Source organism: Pseudopipra pipra, chromosome 23 (assembly GCF_036250125.1).
Source record: "Pseudopipra pipra isolate bDixPip1 chromosome 23, bDixPip1.hap1, whole genome shotgun sequence".
NCBI classification, from domain to species: Eukaryota; Metazoa; Chordata; class Aves; order Passeriformes; family Pipridae; genus Pseudopipra; species Pseudopipra pipra.
In genome coordinates this window covers 6,021,042-6,035,179 of record NC_087571.1, presented here as the reverse complement: position 1 = coordinate 6,035,179, position 14,138 = coordinate 6,021,042, and the positions used below count along the sequence as shown (strand labels likewise).

Here is a 14,138-nt window from a genome sequence, read left to right as displayed (position 1 = left end):
TCCCTGCACACAGCCATGGGGAGTCACGAGTTTCTCTTCATTTTCCTTCTGAGGAAAGTTTGCATAGAAATGGTCCCTCTCTGTGGCCACAGCACCTTCCCCACGGCTGCTCTCATGCTCTGGGCACTTCCACAGCCACTTGTTCTGCTGAGACTGAAGGCAGTTGGTATGAAAAAATCAGGACAAACCTCACAGGGGCTTTCTGAGGTGTTTGCTTGCACTGTTGGTGCAGGGGACAAACTCCCACATTGGTCCAGACACTGGAGCGAGGAGGGGGCCTGGAGCAGATTTCCCATTTCTTCACAGCATTTTCCACAGTTGCACAAACCCGGCCACCCAGTTCTGGGGCTCCTGGCTGTCCTCCTTAGCTGGTGCCCTGCACTCTCAGCCCCAGGTCTCCTGGGCATGCAGGTGGCTGGTCCTGAGGGCTGCAAGGTCTCTGAGCCGTGGGGAGGGTGGCTGTTTTCTCTGGGATGAGTGATGAGGGAGCCTGGAATGAGGCCACATCCTCTTCCTCCATCCCAAGCAAGGGGAGGCTGTGCCAGTGCCAGCCCCGGGCACCTCCTGTGCTGCCCATGGCCAGGGAAGGACAGCAAGAGAGCTGTGGCTGGGGAGCAGATGGAGGAGCTGCCCAGGGAGAGTGTGGAGTCTCCCTCTCTGGAGACATTCAAAATCCTCCTGGATGCATTCCTGTGTCACTTCTTCCAGTGGCAGTTTAGACCAGGTGGTCCCCAGAGGTCCCTTCCAACCCCAGCTATTCTGTGAAGCTTTCTTTAAAAACAGAAACTGCTATGTTACCATTTCGGTAGAAATCCAGCATGTTTAGGGGCTGTTTTTTTACAGAAGTGAAATTGGAGGAGTTCCCCCCAGCCGGTTTTGGTTGCCTTTTTTGGCTGGTGCTGGGTGGTGGGTGAGAAGCAGCGAGAGGAAGCGGTGCAGGAGCACCCAGGCTCCAGCCCCAGCCCCCTTTGTCCCTCCCCAGATGTTCCACCCCCGGCCAAGGACAGCAGGGAAGGAAATGCAAACCAAAGCCTGTCCAGGGGGAATGAAAACTGGAACCCAGGGAAAGCCCCTGTAGCCCCACAGCCACAGGATTTCTGTTGGGAAAACCTTGGGACTATCCCAGGGAAAGCTGCGATGCCCAGGGGCTACAAGGCAGCAGGGAAGCTTTGGGGCACAGCGCTGCCATCCCCCTGGGCTCCTCAGAGGCACCCACGGGCTGTGCTGGGGGGACATGCATGGCTGGGGACCCCACACCCCTCACAGGGTGATGTCCTACCTGCTCAGCAGCCCGGCTCCCTCCTCACGGCCCCCGGGTGTGGAAGGGCTTGTAGCCACTGCCCGTGGTGCTCAGAGAGCCACTGATGCTGAATGGGGGCACCAGCTCCACTGCCACTGACCCCAGCCCGCTGTGGGAGAGCAGAGATGTCAGCAAGCTGCTTGTGTCCCCCCCAGCCCCTGCCAGCCCACAGGGTGGGCACTGTCCCTGTGGAGACCCCCAGAACAGCCACCCTGGGGAGGCAGTGCCTGTAAACTGCAGAACGTGGGGGATTCAGGACCGGTGAGGGTGTGTGACACCTCAGCACCGAGCACACTGAGCAGCCAGCCCACCCCATGTCCCCCCACAGCAACACTCACTGCATGTGGTAGAGGTTGAAGACGAAGTCAGGCCCTGGAGAGGCAGGAGGAAGAGGAGGGAGAGGTGTCAGAGCCACGTGGTGCCATGAACCCACCTTAGCTTTGCTGTGAGTCTGTGGCAGCATGGGGACAGGCAAGACAGGCAGTGGGACAGCACCAGGACATCAGGGTGCATCGCCCTCCTCACCTCTGCCTGTCCCCAGCTCGCCCCAGAGCCCCTGCACAGAGGTTTCCCAGGGGCCAGCAAAGGTCAGGGGTGCTCCCCAGACCCTGCAGCCCTGACCTTTGAACCCTCCCTGCCCCGTCACCACCTGTCCCCTCTGCCCTGCCCTCACTCACGGTGCCAGCACCAGCCCCTCTGGTACCACCGGATGAAGGTGTAGCCAAAAACCACCAGGATCAGTAACACCAGCCCGATGCCCAGCACGGCCCCGACCACATTGATGGACTCTTCCCCTGCAAAGCAGAGGGAGAAGGGGCTCTGCAGACAAACACCTCTGGGAGGTTGGGGGTTCTGATCATCCCCTGGGGGGGACAGGACGGCTGGGATCTGACCTTCCACCCTGTGCTGTCCCTACAGTGGGGAAGGGTTACACACCACGAGGTTGTTGAGTGCTGTGGCACAGAGATTTTTGCCATCCCCAAAGCCCTGTGATGGAGACTTGGTCACACAGCCACCACCTCTGCTGTCCCCAGGCGAGTTGGCAGGAGGGATGGTGACTGGGGAGGGAGCTGGCCACCCTGACCACGCTGTATCCCCACTTCTGGTCCCACTCACACCCTCGTGGGGTGAAGCACCTCGTCCAGCTGCCCCGGGAGCCATCCATCGCTGCAGCCAGCCCTGCACAGGCAGGCAGACCCATTTCTGGGCTGGCAGTTCCCTCTAGAGGATGCACTTGTCAGGGCGAGCAGCCTCGGGCTGCCAGCGCCGGGCTGGGACGGGACACGGCAGGGGCTGTGCAGGGACATGGAAGGGGCTGTGCAGGGACATGGAAGGGGCTGTGCAGGGACATGGAAGGGGCTCTACACCACTCCATCCCTCCCATCCATGTCACAGGGGCTGGCGAAGTCCAGCACCAGCCAACACTCCCAGGATTGTTGAGGTGCCCAGCACAGCAGAGCTGCTGAGAATCCACTTCTCTGCTGACAGCTCTGGGGAAGCTGTGCCCAGGAGGGCACAGGGGGTTTGGGCACTGTCCCACAGCACGGCCAGCGCCTCAGTGCAGGGCACAGGGACGGATCCTGCCCCATGCAGAGTCTGGAGTGAGGAGGCAGCGGAAAGGGATGACCTAACAGCAGCTAAATTTAGGCAGATGCCAGTGGAGTGAGCACATTTCCCCTGTGGTCACAGTGTTTGCATAGTGAGCAAGGTCCTGGGTCATCCTGCAACCCGCAGCACTTGCTCTACCTGATGGGATCCAGCCGGGAGCCGCAGAGCCTGTGAGCACCCGGGTTCCACGGCAGGGGAGCAGGAGCAACCCGCCCTTCCCTCCCTTCTCCCAGCCCTCCTGCCTGGAGAGGGTGACATGGGCAGCCAGTGCCTCTGCTCCTGCTGGGGCAGGGGTGAGCTGGAGCCCTGGGACCCCAGGCCCTGGCAGGGGTGAGGTGAGGAGCTGCTGCAGCCGTGACTCATGTGCAGGAGCTGCGGGGCAGGAGGAACGTGCTGCAACAGCCTCCCTGAATCAGGTGGCTGCCGAAACTGCCCTGTCCCCACGCCCACTGCCAGTGGGAGGATGATGGCTTCGTGCCCAGGCCCTGCCCCGTGCCGAGTGTGGGAGGCATCCCTGCCCTGACATCCTCCCAGACATCCCCCCATCCCAGAGGGGTGGCTCTGAGCAGCACTGCTGGAGGCAGAGCCACCATGGCATGTGAGCCTCAGCCCCAGCTCCCAGACAGCAGAGGGGAGGGAGGTCACCAAAACACTGCCCATGCCATGAACCATCCCACCTCTGCCCCCTGAGGGGAGACAAAGGCCCTCACTCACCTCTCTGGGGGTCCATCTCGGTGTTGAGTGCAGGAGCTGCTCACGGCTGTCCCGGGCTGGAGCTGCTGCAGCAGAGCCCTGTGAGTGCTGGAGCCTGGCACGTCCTGCCCGTGCCCTCCTCTCCCGGTGACACAGCTGCCTCACCACCCCCAGTGCAGCGAGGCCAGGCGCCAGTCCTCGCCCACTGGTCCAACTGGTTCCTGGGGAGAAAGCAGAGGAGCTGCAGCAGACACGGCAGACGGCACATCCCAGTGCCCAGCCCAGCCTCCCCACCCCCTGGGGTGGGCACGATGCCCGCCTGTGTGGGCAGCTCTGCTCTCCCACTGCTGGAAGAGGCTGAACTGGGAGCCCAAGGGACAAGGACACCCTGTACACAGGTGTGTCCAGCGCTGGCAAGGTGCCCGAGTGGCCGTGTCCTTTGGCAACCTCCTGGCAAAGACCAGCAGCAAGGAGGGCGGTAGGGGCTTGGGCATTTGGGGATGCCCACAAAGGTTATGGCCCCGTGCAGGACCCCAGGGGGACAGGGAGTCCCCCAGAAGCTGCCCCCTGTCAGACATCTCCCGAGATGATGCACTTACAGCTCTATGAGATCATCTCCTCAAAGTCCCGAACCACAGGGTCAGGTGGGAAATCAACTCCTGCTCGTGGAAAGAGGGAAAAACCACCTCCTGTGGCTGCAGGAAGAAGTGACAAACAGGGATAACCATTAACAGCTGCAAACTGGGCATCCAGGGGCAGAATTTCTTCCCATTTTGTGCCACCTTGCCAGGCCCAGCCTCTACCATACCCCAGTGCCAGCGGCACAGGGTGCCAGGGCAGGGCCAAGCCCCCCCAGCAGCCCTCCCCAGGGTGAGCATCTCAGTGCCAAGAGCAAGGGTGATGCCTGAGACCTGCAGGGATGCAGAGCCAGCAGGATTTAGAGGGGACAATGGGCATTGCAGACCCCCAGGTCCTGGCAGTCCCCAGCTCACACGGAGAGGCTGCAACCACTCCTTGCCAGACGGGAGAGGACAGGGATGAGGTGTGTACATGTGTGGCTCGGGGACACTGCTGGCCACACAGAGCCCTGGGCCAGCCCTGCCTGACCCCTGCCTGACCCCAACAGAGCCAGGATGCCCGGAAACCTGTGTCATGCCAGGGCTCTGGGTGCAGGAGGCCAGGGAAGGGCTGGAAATGCAGCCGCACTCCAGGAAGCAAAGCCCCGAAGGCGCACGGGGCTGTGACATAACATCTGCAAACCTCAGCTGCTTCCTCAAAGCCCTGCTAACCTCAAAGGAGGAAGGGCCGCTCCTGCCATGCCACCTCCCTCCCCACGGATGCTCCCGGGCTGCTCTCCCTTCCAGGGCAGCGGGGCTGGCACTGGGATGCTCTGGGAAGGCTGGCAGGGCCCGCCGTGGCACACCAGGGACCCAAGCTCTGCCCACTGCTGCAGCCCCTAAACCAGGGGGTTTTCAAGCTGAAATCTCTCACAGCAGCACAGGCACCCTCCAGCTGGACCTGCCAGTGCCACTGCCCACCCTCCATCCCACAGTCTTTGGGAATCACATGGACCATGGGGACGGGAGCTGCGGGCACAGCCAGCCAAGATCCCCACACCTCCTGAGGGGGCTGGATCCCCAGCATGAGGGTGGGGAGGGTGCCCCTTACCTGCAGAGCCACACGTGGATTCCAGGATCCCTGGTCAGGCTACTGGAGCAGGCAGGGTCCCTGCTGTGACAGGGACGAGCTGGCACAGCAATGGTACAGCTCTCTGTCTGAGGAGCTGCAGGTCCAGGGCTCTCTGCAGCCTCCCACTGGCACAGCACACACACCTGGCAGCAGCAGCTCTCCTGACCCTGTGGAAAGCTGGATTACCAAAGGAGAGGGTAATTAGCTGCTCAGCAAACCCTGCACACCCATCACTTCCAGCGGGAGTGCGGAGGAGGGCAGGCAGCCTGCAGCCTCCCCGACCCCAGCCCAGCCCCTGGGCCCCCTTCAGCCAGCTGGGGCGAGCAGCTCCTGCACACCTAAACCTCCATCCCATCCTGCCAGGCTAAACCAAGCCTCTCCAACCCAGAGGGATTGATTATTCCTGGATGTGTAGCCCAGCTTTACATCAGACACATGCACGGCTCCAGCAGCACCCCCGGCACCTGCCTGCAGGCAGAGCACTGCCTAAAACAGGGCTGAGGGCTGTGAGAGCCCCTCTCCCACACACCCCTGCCAGCCCCAGCTCATGCAACACCAACGCCCAGGCAGGCCAGCTGCTCTGCAAGGAGATGGGGGCTGCGAGAGAAGGGCACGGCCACCCCTGAGCATGCCCTGTTGTCTCCCCGTTGCAGCCTCAGGACAACCTTCCACGGGCACCCACTTCCTTCACCTTTAACTCCCCCCCAGCACTGCCAGGAGCAGCTGCCAGCCGTGACCTGGGGCTGCACGGGGACACACAGACCGAGTGACCCGAGAGCCGGGTAACCTCGTGCATCAACTCTCCTCCTTTCCTCCTCCACCTACCTAAACCTCGGCGTAAAAACAACCCCGCGCAACGCGGAAGAGCCGGACAAAGAGCGGGGTGGCCGTGGATGCCCTTATCATCAGGAGGAGCAGGAAAAATCAGTCAGTTCACTTCTGATAAGCTATTTGGTGACAGCAGCCCTGCAGGTGAGTCACCCCCCCGGTGGCAGATGCTCAGGAGATTACAGCAGGTGATGGTGCTGCTGATAGACCGGTGTTGTATTACAATACAAACTAGAATTCCTGTTTCACAACTCCCCTTGTGGGTTTTAAGGAGTGCTGGGGCGGTCCTGCCCCAGTGTGAGCGCAGGGCGGGCACAGAGAGCAGGCACAGGGGTGCGGGAGCATCGCCGGCCCCGGATTCTGGGTATCGGGGCACCCGGAGCCTGCCCGTGCCCCGCGCTGGAGGATATTCTGTAATTCTCTGGCGTTGGCCGGATTTCTGCAGGCAGAAGGACCACGCTGGAGCTGGATGAACATGGTGAGTCACTGACAGCTCTGCCCCCAGCCCCTGGCTCCCCGCACACCCCTTGTCCCCCCGCACTCCCAGCCTGGCACTGCCAGGAGCGATTCACCGGTGAAGGGGCAGCCCAAACTCAAAGAGCTGCAGCTCCCCAGCCCTGGCAGCATCCAGGCAGGGCAGGGTTTTACCTGCATCTCTCAACACCCCACTGAGGCTGGTAGATATGGTGCCTGGGTACCTTCCTGAGCTCTCATTCCCATGTTTCTCTGGCTTGCCTCGGCCCTCTCCCAGCCCAGGAAGCAGACAAGCAAGGCAGCGTGTCTTGCAGTCTGCATGACAAGGGCAATGTGCCCTTCTGGAGTCTCATCCCTCCCGAGAAGGTTCTGGTTCTTGGGCACCACCTGGGTGAGAGCCAGGCCCCCCTGTCCTGCAGTGCAGCTCCCACTGTGGGACTGCAGGTCCCTCTGTTCAGGGACACTCTCACTGCCTGCAGTGCCCTTTGCCAGCAAAGCCATGGCCACCAAACCCCAGCCTGGCATGCAGTCACTCCCCTGGAGGGAAAGGCTTCCCTAAGAGGGCAGACAGGTACAACCCACCTCGCTGGGCACCACAAAACCCTCCACCAGCGACACACCAGGACATCATCCCCTCCAGGGTGGGGAGCTCACCCCTGCACGGCAGCAACAGCTACACACACCCACGGGTTAAATCCCCACAGCCAAGGAGTCACCCTCGGAATCCAATCACCCTGGGAAGCCTGGTTTTGTGAAGGAACAGCCCACCTGCTCCTGAGGGAGGGAAGAAGCACAGCTCAGCACAGCCTGCACCCCCAGATGGTGTGGGTGAGGAGGTTCATCAGAACTCCACGGCTCCTGGGCTGGCATTTGCACAGCACAAAAGGGCCATAGTGGCATTAAGTGCTTTGAGAGAACATGGCAAGGGAGCTCAATTAGTTAGGGTAGCCTTGGGTTCTCCAGGAAATCATGTGCCTCCACTCCATGCAGGAGTGGGCACAGCTCTTGCCTTGCTTTGGATTTAACCAGTGCAGCTCTTGCCTGTAGCGTGGGTTTGAGAGGAGTCGTAGAGAGGCAGCTCTGGGCAGCTCCGAGGTGTGAAACCCTTTGAAACAGAGGAGGTCTGTGGACTGAAGAAAATGCAAAAAAAAAAAATGTAAAAAATCAATAATCTCTTATCCCACCTGCATCTGTCCCAGACCTGCACAGGTGCCTTGGAAAGGAGCCTGGGTGACGTGATGGGGACAAGTATGGGCAGCCTGGGGACAGGCAGGGGCAGCACTGCCACTGCAGTGTCCCCCAGGCTGGAGGATCCATCGTGGCCTGGGGCCGTTCCCAGTGGGAACCGTTAGGATGCCATTATCCAGGTCGTGTTAGGATGCCATTATCCAGGTCATGTTAGGATGCCATTATCCAGGTCGTGCCCAGCCCGGGCCCACGGTGACACAGGAGGTCACCATGAGGAAGGACCGGCCCCACATGCCCTGGGCTGGCTGCACTGCAGGGTGTATGTGCAGCATCACAGAACCCCCAGGGCTCCTGTGGGCACCAGGGGCTGCAGAGAAGCGGCTCTGGAAGGTGCAGGATGCACATTCCCCTTCCCACCCTGCTCTCCTGCTCCCTGCCACCAGGAGCCAGGCTCTGCACCCCCAGGAGCTGATCAGAGCCCATTCAGGGGTGGGGAATTGGGTACAACCTTCCCATACCTGGCACGGGTGCCAGCTGAGCTCAGCTGTTTGGAGAAAAGCCGCTGGCATTTCCTCAAAGGAGCCAGGCATTGGCATGCTGGGGCACGGCCACATGCCCACAGCACCAGGAAGGATCCTCGCCCGCAAAGTCACTTCTTGTTCCCAAGACCGGCAGCCCAAGCCACGGAGCAGGGACATGATGGGGAGGCAACATGTCCTGGCTGAGCGAGGGGCAGCGAGCCAAGGAGCAGCACATTAACCCCAGCTGGCTCTGTGGGTGAGCCCAGCAATAATGGCTTGGCACTCACCTGCACAATCCTGCTGGCAGGTGGGGTGTGCATGGCTGAACATGCCCCGCTGCAGTGACCCAGGCAGGGAGGGCTCACCTCTCCTCTAACCTGTCCTGGGCTGGAGGACAGACCCTCACCCACACGCCCAGTCCCACTGTAATGCTCTTCTAAGTCCCAGCCTCCAAGCCCTGAGATGGCACAGGGACCAAAGGCTTCCAAATCCCAAACCCTCCTGGATCTGCAGATTTATCACAGCAGGTTTAATCTTCCTCACCTCTGTCCATGCAAAAAACTTCTCTTACCTGTCGTGGCAGAGTCCAGAAGCAACAGCAAAGGCCAAGAGCTCACTGGGGCCGGCTGGGCATGGAAGGGACCAGTCTCAGTAGAGCAGGAACACCATTCCACACACTGCTGCTCAATGGCACGGCACCAACACTGCTGCAAAACAGGGCAACAGGCACACACGGTGCCCACCTGAACCCCCCCAAAGGGGCTCTGGGCTTTGCCCAGCACCAGCCCTCTTACTGAGGACAGGTCACTGCAGCTCACAGGACCTGCCCTCCTGCAGCCGGGCAGTTCTCCCACGAGAAGCTGGTACAGGGGGGTAATTGTGAGGAGATCAAGTGGATCAAAGCCTGATTCATCACGGCTCCAGCCCCGGCTGCTGCCGGGCTGTGTTTACTGCGTGTCCTAGCAGCGGCACAGCCTGCACTCCCTCCCTCCCCACCCTGGGAGCACTGGCTCCCAGGGGCTGGTTCCTCTGGTGCTCTAGGAGCCTCTCGGGGAGAGCTCGGGCTGTGCCTCCTGCAGTCTGACCCTACTGATGATATAACCCCCGTCGTGACATGCCCGCGTGCCACAGCCCCGCAGGCGTGTGTATTTTGACTCAGGGTTTCTTGGCACATCAGAAAGTGCCTCTTTTGTAACATCTATGACTTTTTAAGCCTCTGCCGTGTTAATGACAGTAATATTAACAGCCACTTACTGGAATTGCACAGGTGGTGTCCAAGGGAACAACACAGCAGGTGACCCCAGGTGTCACACCAGGACACATCCCCAGCAGCTCTGAAGCTGGATGGAGGCTGGGGCAGTTTCCCTGCTCATCCCTGCTGCCCTTCCTGGGGTGGCTGGTGAGCTGTGAGCTCCCCACGCTGCTCCAGACCCTGCAGCTGCTCTCTGGCTGCAGGTTCCCCTCGCTGACTGGTTTTCCCTCTGCTTTGCAGGACTCGGCCTCGGAGCGGCTGAATGGCAGAGGTAACTCCTGTGGGGCTGGGGGTGAGGGCTGCCAGGCTGAGCCTGCCCACATGGGGCCACGCTCCTCTGTGTTGCAGGTCCCAGCACGAGACACAAATCCCCGAGGACGCTGGAGTCCTTCAAGCGGGTCGGCATCCTCGTCCTGGCCGTGGTGCTCACCCTCGCCTGCCTGGTCGCCGTCGGGTTCCTGGGTACAGCTCCCAGCGTGCTCTCCCTCTCCTTTCACCTGGCCACGGCTCAGCAAACATGGCTCTGGACCTGGCTCCTTGCTGGGCCCCCCCATGCCAGCCCTGAGCCTGCCCAGCAGCCAGAGCTCTGTGCTGAGCCCCCCTTTCCCTCCAGTCAAGGTTTACCTGGATCACCACTACCTGTTCTGCAAACAGCCCCTGAAGCTGGTGCCGCTGCAGCGGGTGTGTGACGGGCAGGTGGACTGTCTGCAGGGCGAGGACGAGGCCAACTGTCCCCAGTGGGTCCCTGAGGGGCCACCAGTGGGGGGTGAGTGCAGGACACCCTGTGAGAACTCTGGAGTGCTCTCCTGCTAAAGCCACCCAGAAGCTGACTCTGTGTCTGCCTCCAGCCCGTGTTTCCAAAGACAGATCCATCCTGCAGGTGCTCAACAGGAACACTGGAGCCTGGTCCTGTGTCTGCCACGACCACTTTGACCTGGTTCTGGCCAAGGCAGCCTGTGAGCAGATGGGCTACAGCAGGTACAGGCTGCTTTCCCATGCCTCACCCCATGGCTTTATCTGTGCCTCTCCCATAAAAGCTCTTTTGGCGTGGGGCTCTGACTACCTATAGAGCACTCAGAGCTCTGCACTAATGGTTTCAGTCCATCCTCACCACACAGGAGCTGGCTCAGAGCCCTAGCAGCCTCCCCTGGAAGCAGAGTGCTGTGCTCAGTGTGCCCTGCTCTGCCCCCAGCCCATGGGAGCCCTGCCCTGCCCCTCACCTCATCCCCACCCTCCAGCAGCACTGCCCTCTCCCTGGCAGCCCAGGCTCTCCCTGCCAACATCACTCACCTGGGGAGGGGTGGGCACAGGGCCCCTTTATGGCCTGGGACAGCAGCTCTTGGCTGGGGCTGTGGATGCAGCACAGTTTGGATCCTCACAGCTGCCATGAAGCTCCATGTCATCCACCTGGGTCCCCCTTGTGCCCCACCCTGAGCTAACAGCAAGTTTGGGTTGTTGCAATCACTTACACCTGGTTAAACTTGAAATTTGGGGGAAACTGCTTGGCATCCCCCCTGGATTAGGGGAGAATTTGAGTCAAGTTAGGTGTACACAAGGAAGAAGATGCGTTCTGGTGTCTGAGCTCCTCTAGGAGTGCAGATTAAGCCCAAGATGGTGTTTTCCAGCAGCAGGAAGTCAAGGATTGAGGCTTTGAGCACAGGTCCCAAATGTCCCCCAGGGCCACCTGCCCACCCCTCTGCATAGCAGGAGCACTCTCCCTTCCTTCACTTGCTCCTGTCCTTGGCCCTGGGCCCAGTGGACAGTCCCCCCCATCCTGCCACTGGCCCTTTAGGGATGTGGCACTTCCCCCTTTGGCATCCTCACGTCCCTATCCCAAGGAACCCCTTTTTTCCATGGGATCCAGGCTCCCGAGGTGCTCAGGCGCCAGTGCCTGTCCCCTGCCAGTCCCTGTGTCCCACGCCCAGCTGAGTTTGCTGACCCGTGCCCTCCGTGTCTTGCAGCACTCCCGCTTTCCAGGGGGTGGAGGTGAGCGCAGGGCAGCCCCTCCCTCCCCGCGAGGTCGTGCTGGACAACGGGAGCCTCCAGGTGCTGGAGCCGGGCAGGTGAGCGGGCACCGTGTGGGAAGTGGCCGCTGAGCCCCGAGGGGGAGCCCGCGGTGCCCGGCAGCAGAACCTGAGCCTGTCCTCCACCCAATCCAGCCCTTTTCCTCCCTCTTCCAGGAAATGCCTGTCTGGATTGGTTGTTTCACTCTTTTGTTCCAGTGAGTACCACGACTTGCTTCCAGCCCTCTCCCTCCCCACTCCCCGCGGTGTTTGCACGAGGAAAGTTGGATTTAATTACTGCTAACCTCGTTAAGCCAGTACAAACCCTCCAGAAATGAAACACCTGAGGGAGACTTACCTAGCTTGCTTGGCTGGGTTACTTTTGCTGATGAATTACCTTGATTAAACCAATCCTCCTGGTGGGCTGGAGCGGGCAGGGATGGCTGGACTCCTTCCAGCAAGCCTGGGGACGAGGGGCAATGGCAGTGTCGTGGGGGAGAGGCACCCCAGCCACACTGCCCTCCCTGGGAGGTGCGAGACCCTCACCCTGTCCCTCCTAACGTGTCCCTCTGCCCCCCACGCCTGCAGACTGCGGGCAGAGCATCAGGACGCCGCGTGTGCTGGGCGGGAGCCCGGCTGCTATCGAGGCGTGGCCGTGGCAGGTCAGTCTGCAGTACAGGAGGGAGCACATCTGCGGGGGCAGCATCATCGACCCCCGCTGGGTCCTGACGGCCGCGCATTGCTTCAAGTGAGTCGGCACCTCCCCGGGGCTGGGGCGGCTCCTCCGGGCTGAGTCCCGCCGGGTTTGAGCCGTGCGTTGATTAAATGTCAATTAACACGTGTGTAATTAACATCTCCGTGCCCTCGGCCTGATGCCGAGCAGGGCAGCGTGCAGGCAGGGCTCTGCTGCCTGTCCCCGCGGAGGGACGAGCAGGGAGCGGTGACAGAGCTGCCTGTGCACAGGAACAACCCCATCATCCAGAGCTGGCGCGTCAAGGCCGGCTCCGACCTGCTCTCCAGCACCGCCACCTCCGCCGTGGAGAAGGTGTTCCTGGCCGAGGTGACACCCACGTCCCCCAGGGAAAACGACATCGCCCTGGTGAAGCTGCGCTCCCCCCTGCACGTCTCAGGTGAGCCGTGGCACAGCCCTGCCGGGGGCGGGAGGCCCGAGGGTCCTCTGTTGGCACCGAGCAGCGGGGCTGGAGGGCACAGCAGGGAGCGGAGTGCCCCGCTGGTGGGTGGCCCCAGCCAGTCTGGGCCCTTTCCCTGTGAGCCCCCCCAGCCATCTCCCTTGCAGACAACACCAAGCCCATCTGCCTGCCCTATTTCGACGAGGAGCTGATGCCGGGCACGCCCCTGTGGGTGATAGGCTGGGGCTACACGGAGGAGCACGGTGAGCTGGACTGCAGGGATGATGAGGGTGAGGGCAGAGCCCCCCAGCACTGCCGGTGGGCTCTCCCCTCCCTCGGGGCCCCCCTGAGCGGCCCCGTGTCCCGCAGGGAAGCTGTCGGAGCGCCTGCAGCAGGCGGAGGTGGAGCTCATAGACAAGCAGAGCTGTAACGTGGCCGCCTACCACGGGGAGGTCACCGACAGGATGCTGTGTGCCGGCCTGCCCCAGGGAGGGGTGGACACCTGCCAGGTGGGGGGCCTGGGCTGGGAAGAGGGGTGGGTGGGTCTGCACCCACCCATGACACAGCCCCTCGGAGGGTACAGCTGTCTTGGGAAATGGGTGCTGGGGACTGGGGGGCTCCTGAGCCCCCCTCAGAGGGTCTGTCCTTCGCAGGGGGACAGCGGCGGGCCCCTCCTGTACTCGGGAGGGCACTGGCAGGTGGTGGGCATCGTCAGCTGGGGCCAGGGCTGCGGGACCCCCAGCACGCCCGGCGTCTACACCAGTGTCCGTGCCTACCTGGGCTGGATCTACACCGTCCGCAGGGTCAGTCCATCCTGCCAACCCCACTGCTCTGTGCACAGCTGGGGCGGGGAGAGGCAGCCCCCTTCAGCTGAGCTGTCTCCTTAAGGACACAGCTGTTTTCCTCTTGGTTTTGGCTGCCCTTTCAGAGTTTTGAATCTCTTCCCTGTCTCTCTTCGCAGTCGGAGCTCTGAGACCTGCCGGAACAGGTCGCTTCTCTCCCCAGGCCTCCCTCCCCATCCTTTTACCCTTGGCTGTCTCGGCTCCAAGACATGGATCTCCAGCCACGGGAGGTGAGCTGAGCCTCCCAAACCCTCGCTGGCAGCTGTGGTTTAGGGTGCCAGAGCCCAGCCAAGGAGGAAAAGGCTCGGAGCGACAGCCACCGATACCGAAAGGAATCGGACCGGCTCGAGCTCCCTTCCGGAGAAAGATTAATTTATTGCCCTGTGCTGACCCCGCTGTGGCAGGATGGCTCCTGGGGGGCGAAGCTGCTGTCAGCTCACTCCTGTTATACAGAGAGATATGATGTTTGTGCTGTAGAGTTTCCCCACATCCCCATTAAAGGAAAGGGTTTGTTTTTTCACGCAGCCTCCGAACGCTTTGTCCCTCTTGCTCACAGGGCCATTTTTACCCAGTCCCCTCACAGACCTAAACAAGACACCCACAGCAACCC

The 14,138-nt window shown here is 61.5% G+C and overlaps 1 protein-coding gene and 1 long non-coding RNA gene across 5 annotated transcripts; one reads left to right on the top strand and one right to left on the bottom strand.

The window, feature by feature from the left end:
* Nucleotides 1-1,366: 1,366 nt before the first annotated feature.
* LOC135402010 (uncharacterized) lies at nt 1,367-9,387 on the bottom strand. Of its 4 annotated transcripts, none has more exons than XR_010425009.1 (7): nt 9,125-9,385; nt 8,873-9,008; nt 5,270-7,722; nt 4,201-4,296; nt 3,623-3,822; nt 1,639-1,672; nt 1,367-1,409 (listed from the first exon to the last, which is right to left on the bottom strand). It is a non-coding gene; the product is annotated as an uncharacterized LOC135402010 (long non-coding RNA). The 4 variants fall into 4 exon arrangements; XR_010425008.1 differs by having other exon boundaries at nt 5,270-5,467; nt 6,116-7,722; nt 8,873-9,383; XR_010425007.1 differs by having other exon boundaries at nt 5,270-6,583; nt 7,247-7,722; nt 8,873-9,380.
* TMPRSS4 (transmembrane serine protease 4) lies at nt 6,524-14,048 on the top strand. Its single transcript, XM_064634649.1, has 13 exons — nt 6,524-6,596; nt 9,794-9,824; nt 9,902-10,015; nt 10,167-10,319; nt 10,402-10,531; nt 11,515-11,616; nt 11,734-11,774; nt 12,145-12,304; nt 12,520-12,686; nt 12,854-12,949; nt 13,056-13,195; nt 13,340-13,489; nt 13,648-14,048. The coding sequence occupies exons 1-13, from the start codon at nt 6,588-6,590 to the stop codon at nt 13,657-13,659; spliced, it is 1,305 nt and encodes a 434-aa protein (XP_064490719.1). The 5' UTR covers nt 6,524-6,587; the 3' UTR covers nt 13,660-14,048.
* Nucleotides 14,049-14,138: the final 90 nt, after the last annotated feature.